This window comes from Micrasema longulum, unplaced genomic scaffold (assembly GCF_059751315.1).
Source record: "Micrasema longulum isolate JH-2025_06_02 unplaced genomic scaffold, ASM5975131v1 h1tg003008l, whole genome shotgun sequence".
NCBI classification, from domain to species: domain Eukaryota; kingdom Metazoa; phylum Arthropoda; class Insecta; order Trichoptera; family Brachycentridae; genus Micrasema; species Micrasema longulum.
Window position 1 is genome coordinate 15,437 of NW_028280117.1, and position 14,197 is coordinate 29,633.

General features: G+C 33.8%; 1 protein-coding gene across 16 annotated transcripts in view; it reads right to left on the bottom strand.

The window, feature by feature from the left end:
• LOC148271240 (uncharacterized) overlaps positions 1 to 14,197 on the bottom strand; it is a 40,981-nt gene that overhangs the window by 2,539 nt on the left and 24,245 nt on the right. For 8 of the 16 annotated variants that reach the window (XM_088241630.1, XM_088241631.1, XM_088241633.1 and 5 more), the window contains exons 5-8: positions 13,428 to 13,546; positions 12,239 to 12,467; positions 8,394 to 8,536; positions 307 to 443 (exon numbers count right to left, since the gene is read on the bottom strand). In XM_088241630.1, coding sequence (XP_088097756.1) covers positions 307 to 443; positions 8,394 to 8,536; positions 12,239 to 12,467; positions 13,428 to 13,546 — 628 coding nt within the window. Of the gene's footprint in view, positions 1 to 306; positions 444 to 4,872; positions 5,140 to 6,522; positions 6,667 to 8,393; positions 8,537 to 12,238; positions 12,468 to 13,427; positions 13,547 to 14,197 lie in introns of those variants that run through there. The other 8 variants (XM_088241636.1, XM_088241635.1, XM_088241638.1 and 5 more) reach the window with 5 other exon arrangements.

The following is a 14,197-nucleotide window of genomic DNA, read 5'->3' on the forward strand; positions in this document are numbered from 1 at the left end:
ACTCCCATGAATCTGGGATAAGGTTATATATATATATATATATATATAGGGATATCCCTGTGCCTACATAATATTGCTGCCTTTGAGCCAAAAAAGTATTTACTCCTCTCTGTAGAATCAGATCCTTATTGGAGTGTCTAGTATTGACTATGGCAAATTGTTGCGTATTTTCCCTATTGAGATGTGAGATGTTTTTGAAAGGGGAATATAGAATGTAGAAATTGGAAATCAAGCTGACATTGTAATGATAAATGTTTCACTTTTTATAATACAAGCCAAAGTATAGATAATGTTTTGAGAACCTACCATTATTATAAGCAGGTGGATTATTAGTTCTAAGATCTGGCAATGCGGGAATAGGTCCATTATTACTCTCTCCCTGCCCTTTGTCTCCGGCACCTCCTCTACGCTGTGGTCTTGTCCATCCACCGTGGTCCACGCTTCTGTTAGGTATATTCACACCGAGTTATTACTCTTCTAATCATCTTGGCTGAACCTAACCTAAACTAACTGGGTTAGGTTAGGTTAAACTAAGTGGTCCGTACGTTCAGTTAAGTACACTCTACATTAGTGGCCATGCAAAATAACAAACGTCTAAAGAACTACATACTAAATTTAGCCATATTTTTTGCAGCAAGGTTTCGACTGTTACATACATTTTATTTTGACCCTTCAATGCCTAATTTTTCTAATTCTAACTATGTTTGTTTTTTTATGCAAATACTGGGAAAAATAATGAAAAAAAAAATAGTTAAATTTTTTCAGTATCTTGATAATTTTTGTTACATAAAGGTAAGGTGATCAGTCTTACGTTTTGGGTACCAGTCCAGGAACTATGAAATATTCTAGTGTACAAAACACCTTTTTAAATAAATATTTCGTGTTGGGAATCGAACCCGAGACCTCTTGCATGGTAGGCAAACGCGCCGACCACTACACAACTGACTCATGTGATTTTCTTCAACTTGAGAGTGGTTTAAATTTTTTTTGACACTTTATGTCAACTTGATAAGTACAATAGTATATCTTTTGATACTTGGGTTAGTCACAATTTTTTTTTTTTCAAACTTAGAATATAAAGCCTTTATAAAACTTGCCTTGAGATGGTCACCCCACCCAAACAGTAGTCTATTTGAACTCCAAATTATTGTTGCATGTCTGCTATTTATAATTTATGTTCATATCCCATACAGTGTTTTTGATTATCAAATTATTACTGATTTATTATTCTGTTTAAAAAAAAAAAATACAAAATTATAAAAGTATAAATAAATAAATATAAAACATCGTTGTATGTGCACAATAAGTTTTTCTGGGTTATTATGCCGTGTGTCGTTCGTACTCTCTACCGACGTTTCGGATCGCGTTACAGCGTCCATCAACATCAACCCTGATGATGGATGCTGTAACGCGATCCGAAACGTCGGTAGAGAGTACGAACGACACACGGCATAATAACCCAGAAAAACTTATTGTGCATCTTAACGGCCGTGAAAATCTAAGAAGTTTAATCATCGTTGTATGTCAACAATGTTTGATTATGTCCAAATGCTTGCAGACTGGCTGGATTTCCTCCCTAGGGAGTTGTTCATATTTAAATTTATTTCAACAGAGAGGGAAAGAGTTTTCGTGAAGAAATTTGGAAGTCTAGGCATTTACAGGGTTTATGACCTGTCATTGGCTGGTTTAAGTGGCCACTTTACACACTGTGTAACATTCACCATTCTGCCCATGTTTGAACATCCACATTTCCTCAACTCTTCCATCTGTTGACTTTTGTGAAGTGAAAGAGCTGAAACCTTTATCATGTGGGTGAGATTCATCCGGCTGAACCAAATCACCTACTAGGCAACGACTGGAAACAATTTTCCAATTTTTATACTTCTTCTTTTACCAGGTAGTAATTCAACAATGTTTGATTATGTCCAAATGCTTGCAGACTGGCTGGATTTCCTCCCTAGGGAGTTGTTCATATTTATAAAAGAAGAAGTATAAAAATTGGAAAATTGTTTCCAGGCGTTGCCTAGTAGGTGATTTGGTTCAGCCGGATGAATCTCACCCACGTGATAAAGGTTTCAGCTCTTTCACTTCACAAAAGTCAACAGATGGAAGAGTTGAGGAAATGTGGATGTTCAAACATGGGCAGAATGGTGAATGTTACACAGTGTGTAAAGTGGCCACTTAAATCAGCCAATGACAGGTCATAAGCCCTGTAAATGCCTAGACTTCCAAATTTCTTCACGAAAACTCTTTCCCTCTCTGTTGAAATAAATTTAAATCGTTGTATGTGTTTATAGTATATATGCAGTGATGGGATTCAAAATTTTCAAAAACTGGTTCGCCCTTTCCTACCCCTACTCTTTTTTATTTACTAAGTTTTTTATTCTGCACATAAACAGATTTAAAAGTTAATTAACAATAATGTTACAGAGTTGTTCAGAGCAACTGCGTTTCTTAACCACTATGAGCTATGAAAAAGGCGCTAGATTTTCTGTCGCATTTTTTTTATGTATTCAATTTTTCTATCTCATTCTGGCCCTGTGAGGGAGACCAGGCAAGTTATGGAAAGGAAAACATTATTTACTTGTGAATTTTACTAAGTGCAATCACTTAACTGGATTTTTCCATTAATTTTTTTCATCTTTCCAATAATTTTTTTGCTTCGTGAGGTAAAAATATTTTTACAACACGGTGCACCGAGTAAACTAAGCGTGCTCCGACTCATGATCTCAATCGGATAATTGTGGGAACACATAGAGTTAAGAACCGGTTCGGCGAACTCTGAAAATTTCAGGCAACCCCACCACTGTATATAGGTATTTGTGCGGATGTTGGAAGACCGGCAGCTGGCTGGCGTAGAGGAGCCGAATAGCCCGCAACGCCGACAGTGGCACGCTTCTCGGCTCAATATCTGCACAATACCTATGTGCATTGCTTATATTGCTACTCCTATGATTTTTTGTTATTATTTTTACTATTTATTTATGCGTACATCTATGCATACAATTATATGTGTGTTTGTATGCACATAGATAAATACCAATAACTGTAACTAGAACATAATACAAAAATAATGTAAATGAATGCCTCGACACGGGTTATGCCCAGTGCTGTGTTTAAAATAGAAAAGAAAAAATAAAAAGTTTTATGTGAAATAGTAAAACCAATTCAAAATTAAATATTATCGCATCAACGTCGCATTTTTCGCACACCCGTTGTTGTTTTACATTCTAGGATCACGATTTTGCCAAAATACTCTTAAAATAATAAATGTCCATGTCTTGGGTTACCATACGTCCCGGTTTGACCGGCATTGTCCCTATTTGTACCGGAGTCCCGGGCGATTTAGCCTTTTGTCTGGGCCACGCGAAATTTAAAAAAAAAAGGAAAATGATGGAAAAAGTACATTCTAGCGAGAATTACGATTGGTACAATTACCAAAACTATAAGTAAGTAAAGTAGATTTGCATTAAATACAGAATGAAGAATAAATGATCCTTCATATTTTTCTTGTTTTCAAGAGATGGAAGAGTAGAAAAAGATGTTGAAAGAAGAGTGAATGTGTGCAACAAAATGAACGGAGCACTAAGCACAGTAATTTCTAATAAAAATATGTCAATTGAAGCTAAACTGGCAGTGCACAACGGAGTTTTAGTCCCAACACTTATGTATGGAAGTAAAACATGGAACTGGCAGAGGAAGGATGAAAGCCGAGTGAAGGCGGTTGAAATGCGATCTCTTAGACGAATGTGTGGGAAATCAATGTATGACAGGGTTACGAATGATGAAATCAGGCGAGTGTAAATCTGAGACAAGTATAATTGAAAAGATTAAGAAAGGGTCTCTGAGATGGTTTGGTCACGTAGAACGAATGGACGACGAGAGAATGGTAAAACAAGTATATATGGCAAAAATGAACGGCAACGTTAGACGAGGACAACCAAGGAAGACGTGGCATGATCAGATAAAGCAAAATCTTAAGTCTGGTCATGTCAAAAGCAGACGGAACCGAAGGGCATGTATGACAAGATGTATGAATGTGGAAGAGGCTAGGATTGTATGCCAGGATAGACGTGTGTGGCGGTCCATTCTCTCTGCCTACCCCTACGGAGAAATGGCGTGATGGTAGTAGTAGTAGTAGTAGTAGAAGAATAAATGATCCTTCATATTTTTCATGTATATTTGTCGTTTTAATGTATCTGATTAGAATTACATAGCAACTATTTTAATATCTAATAAATCTAAACAGATTCAATAAATTGTTATAAATCTTGCTTTTCAAATTTTTATTATTTTGTTTTTATTTTGAATCAAGATTCTTGAATCTTGATTCTTGAAGTAGGACACACAAACATATTCCTATGTGTGCTCTAATAATAATAATATTTCATCTATAAGTTGTTCGTTTGACACATAATTATGTCTTCTTAACTTTAAGTTTGAATTTTAATTTTTTATATATATCATAATATTTTTTTACTGACTTAAATAATATAGAATTTGGTGACTTTACCTTTTTACTAAATGGGAGTCTGATTTTTACCTTTTCTCTGGTATTGTGATCATGTTCATGTTGGCTTTGATCAATTTGTATCTTTATATTATAAAGCAACTTTCGGGGTTTTTAATTTTCCAAAAATTTACTTCCCCCTCCCTCCATGGCGACAAAAGAAATCTGTCCCGGTTTAGACATTCATAATTATGGTAGGCCTATCCATGTCCCAACTCAAAAGAAAGTTCATTGAATCAATTATTGTGTTTGTTGTGTTGTAAAGTGTTATACTGGTAAGTAAATTTGAGCCAATCTGTAAATTTACAAACTAAACAAAATAAATAAATATTGTTTGTATAAAAATAAAATAAAAAGTCACATGGCTTTGAATTTTTTATTACATTATTTTATGTTATGGTAGAATTCCTGAAAATTATTAGTTATGCGTAATTTACTAGATATAATTAAAATTATATTAAAATCATTGGATATTCTACTTTTGTCGATCGCACTTGCCCATGGAAACTGAAGGCACACTCGGGGAGGAAAGTTTCAGAGTTTTGCTTTGTATTTGTGAAGAAATGTTTTGTGTCTTTGGCAATAAACTACTGCTGACTACATTTTGTTTAATTTCTTTATTGGGGATCCTGAAAGGAAAAGGCAGTGGGTGAGGCAACAGAAAATAAAAATAAACAAAGCGAAATAAACATAAAACTAAACATAAATTGAAAATTAGGAAATATAAATATTAAATGCAAACAATTTTGCCTAAATTGACATTGCGATATTTTGTACAAAAGAGAAATGAACCTTGTAATGAGGAAGTTCAGTGCTACAGGAAATTGGATACAAAAATGTTTCCTTACACGCGGTAAAAATTAGAGCATTTAATTGTACGGCGAAGAATCACGTCGCACAAAAAAAATTTTTGCTTATTAAAAAATAAAAATAATAAGAAAAAGGTGAAAAGACGCTATTTTGTAATCTTGCTTTTGCTATCAATAAATATATTTTTTTTAAATTCATCTTCAGAAGGTAACATTGTTTTATAATTTTCCTGAAAATTTTTGAAAATGCTGTATTGCCGGCGCAACGAGGACATGTATATTCTATAATAATTAAATTAATAAACAATATAATATAAAAGTGACTATTCCATAAATACTAAGCGGAGAAAAGTTAAAGGTTAAGCTAGATAAACAATAAATTGACAAATATTTTTTTTAGTATGTCCAAATATTTGTAAACAAGGCTAGATTTCACTCCCTAGTGAGTTATTAAGATTGAAATTTATTGCAACAGAGAGGGAAACCATCTTTGAGAAGGTAATATGGAAGTCTAGGCATTCACAGGGCTCATGCCCAGTCATCGGCTGGTTTAAGTGGCCACTTTACACACTGTATAACATTCACCACTGTGCCTATGTTTGAACATCCGCATTTCTCAAATCTTCCATCTGTTGACTCTTGTGAAGTGAAAGAGCTAAAGGAATAAAGGTTTCGTGATATGAGGCGCTAAATGATTCAAAAAATATTTAGTAATTAATATGGTTAGTGTGATAAATGACTGAATTGACAAAAGTACTGAAGTCGAAGTACTAAATTGATAATAGTTAGAATGCAAAAAAATATTTGAATAGATTTCTACATTCGAATGAATTTCTGCATTCATATTGAGCAAATTAAAATATCTAATCAAATTGCACCAATTTCGCACTGAATGAGTTCATTGAAAAGAAAATATTAGCTTCGGAACAAATGAATAAATTTGAATGTATTTGCATCACTGAATTGAATGTAGACCAATCAGCAACGGACAAATTGCTCAAACTTTGTACCAAACAAATGCATCCGAGTGATCATTCGATTATTATTTGATCAGGTAATTAATGATTAGTTCGATTAATTTCATCTCTAGTAAATATGTAATGAATTTTGCGTGAAGAGACCCAAAGCATGATACGAGACTAAAATTAAGCCAATAGTGGTTCGAGTATTCAATTAAAATTACGAAAGTTAAAAATCCCTTACACAGTTTTGATAGCAACATTGTTACGTGGAGATGGTTTAGGGCTTGTTTTTGCTAAGGTCCTTCCAAACGCAATCAAATTACTTTTAGATAAACACATTTTTGTCGGTCGCTCCAATTGACTTTCAACCTTTTCTTTTTGAGGTCTGTAAAATTTCAAAATATGGTTTTCAAAGGACAGCCCGTCAAAACAAAATTAAATTTCAAAACAAGTCAATTTTTCCATTGTAAGAATGTTCTATTGTAAGTTCTTCCACAGAAAATACAAATAAAAAAATACAGTAATGGAATTAAATGCAGGAAATTTATCTACATATATTACATAACAATATTATGTAGTTGTCAATGTCAAACAAATACACAAACCTTAGAATATAGAAATAAAGGAAATTACACTTAATAACATGCACACTCATGGACAACATATATATATTTATATAGGGGTAGGCGCTCGAAGTGTTACCAACTTCACGCTGCTGTAGCAACCAAATGGCTAATGACAGTGCGCTCATATTTTGACACGTGTCAGTTTGTTATATTGTTAATAATTCTACCGAAGCATATTGTTTAAAGTCACAGTTAATAAAAGTTATCATAATGGAATTCAAACTCAACAATGTTATTGCTCTGTATTTGGCTGGAAAATCGCAACCAGCCATTATTAATGAGCTACGACATTTACATGTGAACAAAATGTTTGTGTATCGGACCATTTCACGTTACAATATAGCATAAAAAAACGCCATGGAGGTGGACATCCAAAAACAGCAACATCGACAGAAATGATTCGAAATGTGAAGCCAGAACTCAACGCAAAGCTCAGTTCAATTGGCAAAAAATCTCAATGCGTCTGCTCGTAGCATGGGGCGCATATTAAAAAATTAACTACGATTGAAGTCATACAAAATGCAAAAAGTGCAAGATTTAACGCCTGCACAAAAGGCAGTTTGCCTAGCAAGAGCAAAGGTGTTAAAACACTTGTACGTTGGTGGCGAGCTAGAAAATTTGGTATTTTCTGATGAAAATTTTTTTACGGTTCAGCAATATGTAAACAAACAAAACAATCGTGTATCAGTGAAAATTAAAAGACAATTTAGTCCAGCGAATTGCTCTGCGAAAGCAAGCGCCTGCATCAGTGATGGTTTGGGCCGCGGTTACTGCCACAGGACGCTCACCACTCATTTTCATTGAACAGGGCATAAAGGTAAATCAGCAAATTTACCGCGAAAAGATTTTAAATGATGCGTTGTTACCTTGGGCATGTAAAAAAATCAGTAGAAACCATCGGACGTTTCAACAAGACTCGACACCACCCTTAAAGCCCATGAAACCCAACGTTTTTTACAAGAAAAGATCCCAGCTTCATTTCATCACAACAGTGGCTTCCATATTCCCCGGACTTAAACCTAATGGACTTTTCCATATGGTCCATTATAGAGGCCAAAGTATCAGCTAAAAAATATGAGACGGTCGACGTCTTAAAGATTGCTCTTTGCCGAAAATGGGACATAATACTATCAGCCCACATTCGTGCAGCGTGTGAAGCCTTCTTGGACATACTCGATGATTTTATCCGCGCTAAAGGTAGCTACATCGAATAATATATGTATATTTTTTTTGATTGAAATGTTTTTACGATAAATTGATTGAAAATCAAAATTACAGAATTTTTAATCGGTAACGCTTCGAGTGCCGACCCCTGTTATATTTAAAATTGGGGAATGAACAACAAACTAAACATTCTATATTATGACGTTTCTGATTTTTTATTAGCCTACTTTATGGCTGATGAATTATTTATCTTTCGGCGACCCGACCCGACCCGGTAAAGGTAAGTACTCGAGTACAGGATACACAATTTTATTAAACTTACTCTCTTTGTTGCCAGTAGGCCTGGTGCTGCGGCGGCTGGAGGGGTGGGAACCTCTGTCCCCCCCTCTGGGCCCCCCTTCCTCCCCCGCCGCCGCCAGCATTTCCCCTTCCAGCGGCGTTGAGGGATGCTTTAATAGACTGCAACTGAAAAGGAAAGTTCATTTATTGATACTAATGTGAAATAAAATAATAAATACTATGTAAAATAAATTTTTAAAAATAAAATAATGATTGATAAAGGGTTGAAGTCATCATAATTACTCTATCCACATTCAGTGGTGCATAGGGTTTGTGCGTTGACACTTTAATTGCAGCGTATCTAGATCATATTATTAATATCAAAATAATTAAGGTTTTTTTTTTTATTGGTATAATTTATAAATCAATATGTTAAAAAGCTAGAAAACTGAAGATCCATAACCGCATAAATTATTAATAAAAAAATGTAAAAGAGGCAAAAATGGTATTTTTTTAAATTAAATTTGTGATTTCTGATTGCATTAACGTTTTAAGGTCAAACCGCCCTAGAGCAAAACTGCGAGGAGCGTCGCGGCAACATAAAATATTATTTTCACTGTTTTGTATGAAACAAACGGCACTACAGCTGCGCTACATTGCGCAGCACTCCATACAAAGTCCGTTGAAGTACAGCGACACTGTAGTGCGAGTTGAACTTTAGACAAAATTCTATGACAAAATGAAAAAATGTTTTTTTTCCTTATATGGTGTTTTAGATTTTTTTCTTTCTAATGCCAATATAGCTGAGAATATTTATGGAATAAATTAAACAAACAGTAACAAATCTATCTTGGGATGCAAATAACTTAGATTTTAGTAATAAATACAAGTTAAATAAATCTAGATGTTTATTGGAAAGTTTTGTTGTATATTTGGGTTTTACGGTTTGCGAAACTGGGATCACAGCACTGTGATGGCCAAAAAATACAGACGGAACTTACTTACTGGATTTACCTCATGTATATTGAGTATAATTTTGATAATATTGTTGGGTTTCTAAGCTGGTAACTAACATTCGACTGGTGAGATATTTCACTTTAAAAGTTAAAAGCTCATCCCAAATCAACAATTCAAATATAAACGTAAGTTGAATTTTATCAAAAATATTATTGATTGTATTTATAAAATACGAAATATTTTTATTTATTTTATAAACAATGATTGTTTCATGCCATTTATGAACACATCCCATTTTGTAAAAATTTGTAGTTACCAACTTGCGCCAGAAACAGAAAAAGAAGTAAATTTAATTAATTATTTAACTAAGTAAACTTGGAATATAATGCATAATTGAGATTATAAAATACTAAATTCAGAGATGTGGCTTTGTGAGTTTAAATTAAAAAATCATTTTCATTTAATTCATCATTTGAATTAAATTATATTTTTCATTAAAATTAAAAATAGACCTAAAAATTTAAATTATATTTTTCATTAAAATGAAAAATAGATCTAAAAATTTTAATTATATTTTTCAAGATTTGAAATTCACAGTTGATTAAAAAAATTCTCTTCTAACTCTAAAAGTGAGTCAAAGTTTATAAAATAAGATTAAAAAATTAAGTAAATTATTAAGACTATAAGCACAAGTGTTTTTTATTTTGCATGAATATTATAAATTTAGGCCATCATAATGCCAACTTAATTAAATGTTTTTTTTTTAAAACCTGCATAACTGAAATTGGAATATTATTTCATTAACTGCAAAATATATTCCGTATTAAAAATTAATGAAATATAATCTGAATATTTCATTCAGATTGTTTTGAACACAACATGTTGTAAAATATGTTTTCCATGACTCTTTGGTATGAAGCGCATCAGAATTAAGAAATTAAAAAAATAATGATTATAACAGAAAAATATCACATAATACGAATACCGATAAAAATATGTGAAATTGATTTCGAAAAATTAGTTGTATTTTCAAAATCGAGGTGGATATTGTGGAGAAATGTTTTCACACATAACTTTAAAAATAAAATTGTTAAAAAATATGTCTCCAAGAAAATGCAATATGTTTGGGCTTGACAATTATGGTGTCAAGATTAATGACGATATTCTTTTTAAATTTAAACGGTCACAAACAACGTTAAAAATTCAACCGAATCGTGACATATTAGGGGAGTGGCCAATGCAATGAACGTTTTCACGGGAATTTAAAATTATAAATATAAAAATATTTTTTTTGCTACTAATAAGTACCAAAAAATTTTTTTTTTGCTCGACACTATTTCATAGACCTTTATTAGTTTAAAACTGTTAAAAAATAAAGTAATATTTCCCTATTGTAATCTAATTTGATGTTATCAAATTTATAAAAATACTATAATGGACATTGACTTTTGTAACTGAATTCGATATAAGTAAACAATTTTTGTTAGCACTCGTGTTAGCAATATGGTCAAGACAAAGAAAGACAATATTTGACAAAGGCACTCCGTATAATTTGCCAAACTCTCGCGGAAAGTGGTACTTAAATTCAATTAATATCGCTATCAACGAAATTTTAAAAGAGTAACATGTTTATTGACAAAAAAACATGACTGTTTTGTATGAGGGAAACCGATAGGAAGACCCAGGATATAATTGAACAGTTTTTCAGGGGTGTGAAAGGAGTACTTTCACTACAATATTTCATTGTTCCTGGATTTGCACTGACTGACTGGCCTGGAACCGCATAACTGCGAAGCGAATGAAGCTATCAGCCTTTCTTCCATGTAACAAAAATGATCTAGATACGTTGCAATTGTAGTTGAGTAATAAAGCAGTGCCCTATGCAACACATGATACCGATAGGGAAATGATGATGATAGTAAGTTTAAAAATAACTCAATATTTGTTTAGTTATGAAACAATTCATGTTGTTGTAACAAATGACAATCAGGTTGGCCACATGTTTTTTGTTGCTAAATACCAAAAACCCAGGGACTATGTACACATGTCAGGTTAGGTTAGGTTAGGTTAGGTTAGATTAGGTTAGGCTAGACTGAACCACGATAAAATTGCTTCAAATGATGCTCAAAACACGAAAGATACAAATTATATTTTTACCATGAGATGCGAGATAAATTTTATTAAAATATTTTGTTGTATTAAAATGTTTTTCTGCAAATTGCGTATTCCTGACACTATAAAGGGGAAATGATTTGCAGAAAGTTCAAATCTTTTTAAAGGGATATTACCCAAACCACAATAAAAACTAAATAATCCTCTTGGTGAACATGTTGGTTAACATTGTCGTTTACTAGTGGAAAAGCCCACAAAAAACATTGTATAATTTTCTGTTAAAATACTTTGCTCTCTCACATTAGGTTTGTACGCTTTTCACAATGTCACTCTCGAAAATCACAAAAAAAGGTAAATGCATTGCACATTTTTTTTTAAAAATACATATTTTTAATTTATAGTTTACCGGTACACTTTAGTTTCGGGGCCATTCTCAACGAGTTGCAAATAACGCACTATTATAAAACGGGGCTTAAGTTGTGGTATAGCAGAGTTTGAACTTCGGACATTGGATCCGAAAGTCCGCGACACTAGCCAAGGGAACAGGGGGGAAAAGTTGATTTACTTCAGTAATGGGGGCAGCAAACGTGTGTTGATAATAATTGCAATGACGTATCTAAACATTTAAAAAGAAATTTGAACATTACTAAGTTAGAAACATGAAATCGTTTGATGTTTTTAGCGTTTGTAGGTTAGCGAATAAGTTAAGTTTAGTTTAGGTTAGAATATGTTAAGCGAAGTATTATTATTGTTAGCCCGCCGACAGCGGGTAATGTCAGGTTAGTCTAGCCAGACCGGCGGCGCAGTGGGCGCACGTACATAGTTGGTCGCGACGGGCGCCTCAAACAAGAGGTTGGTGACGCCGCGCTCGCCGCGCAGTACCTCTCTGCGCTGGCGCTCGCCCTGCGCGCGCAGCCCGCCCACCAGGCGCTCCGCCTCGGCCAGGCGCCCGCGCAGCGCTCGCTCGTCGCCCGCCTCCGCCCCCGTGCCGCCCGCGCCCCACGACGCGACGCCCGCGGCCTGCGAGCTGGCCTCTTGTGCCTCTCTCCTGAAAACATCGCAAAAAAAATAAAATAATAATATCTTTATTTCAGAAGGCAAGTTTGGGACAGCAATACAACAAAAACAGCGCACTAAATTCTGTGAATGCGTATTTTCAGTTGCAGGCCCTATGGCAAATAATGCTCTCTCGGTAGAAGTGTGAAACTGTGAGAGTGACACGATGTTTCGGAGAAAAATTAAAACCTACCCGTTCTCTAAATCATTTGAATAAATCCGTAGCATGTGATGACCAAATTAATTGTTTTAGTAAAAAGTTAAGCTAACATTTTAAATCAATTAAAATTCTTATTCATTGAATCACTTTGTAGAGTGTCCTTGAGATATCATATTACTAAAATGGCGTTGCAGAGGTTATCTATAATAAAAATAATAATGCTATCCATACTATAAATTGCTATTAATTTTTTTTATAGACCTACAAAAGTATACCTTCAAGCAAGTAAAATGAATTTAATGTTACTGGCGAGTTTAGCCGTGGTCTGCAAGAATCAGGAGGTTCTTTGATTTTCATACAAGTTTTTTCATACATAATTCAGCAGGATAACTGCTTAAAAAAATTTCAAAGAATAACCATAGCGTATTTAGTAATTGTAGTCGGCTATCGCCGTCTGTTACATGCTAGGGGATTCGGCCCTCTGGGTCTCGTTGCGTCGGCTCTACGGGCCTTAGTTGATTAGGATCGTAGACGCATAGAAATGTCACCTCTTCGGGCCTCACAATTTATTTTTTGTTGTTCGTAGTAATCAAAATGTAATATAGAGGTGTTTGTAATTTAAAATAATGCTACCAAAACCACACAAAATATACAGATATATTAAATATCTTCGCAGAAGTTTGGCAAAAAAGCTCAAAATTGAATGGTGAAGAATATGTAATTAAATAATAAGAGTCAGCATACAGCTAATTAAAAGGGTTTGTTTAAAATAGTTTGTGATGTTTTATTTACTTGTACTGTTGGAGCTGGGTTTGTAGTTCGGCAGTCCTGGCTAAACTGGTTTGAAGAGCCGCCTTTGCAGCAGTCAATTCTTGCTCCAGTTTGGCACATCTTTCTTTGTCTGGATTTTCCTAAAATACCAACAAAAGAAAAAAGATCATAAGTGGTAAAAAGAAAATACGTTTTAATCAAATCAGGAAGGTACATCAAGATTAAGCTTTTAAATTTGATTATGACAATGGTTCTACAGTCGTTAATTTTATTCAATATCCAGATTACGTCATGGGTTTTATATTTTTCAAAATCATGTTCACTCAACCGGTGACTTTGATGTACTAACTATGACACTATTAAGGGCCAGTTGGAAAAAGTTAAGTTGAAAGTAAATAAACAGTTATGTTTTTAGAAAAAACGGGCAAAATAGGTGGCTTTAGTCAATGACAAATAATTAAAAAAACAAGTTGCAAGTGCGGAGAAAATAGCATTTCAATTCGTGAGTAATATTTTCCTTTATTCTTTCACGAACTTTTATCATGATCAGACTTAATAATATGCAGAAATATGCCATTGTGTTCACCCTGGGACTGTGAAAAACAAAACAAATATCTGTACCTTAAAGCTGAAATGCTGGAAGTCACATTTGGTAAATTGTTCGGGAGAGCGGTTTGCAGTTATAAAACTGTTTCAAATGTATCTCTCGAAGTAAAAACACAATTTATTGCTGTTTTTTTTGGATTTATAGGCTTTTGATAAGAATATTTAAGAAAAAAAAACATTTTAAA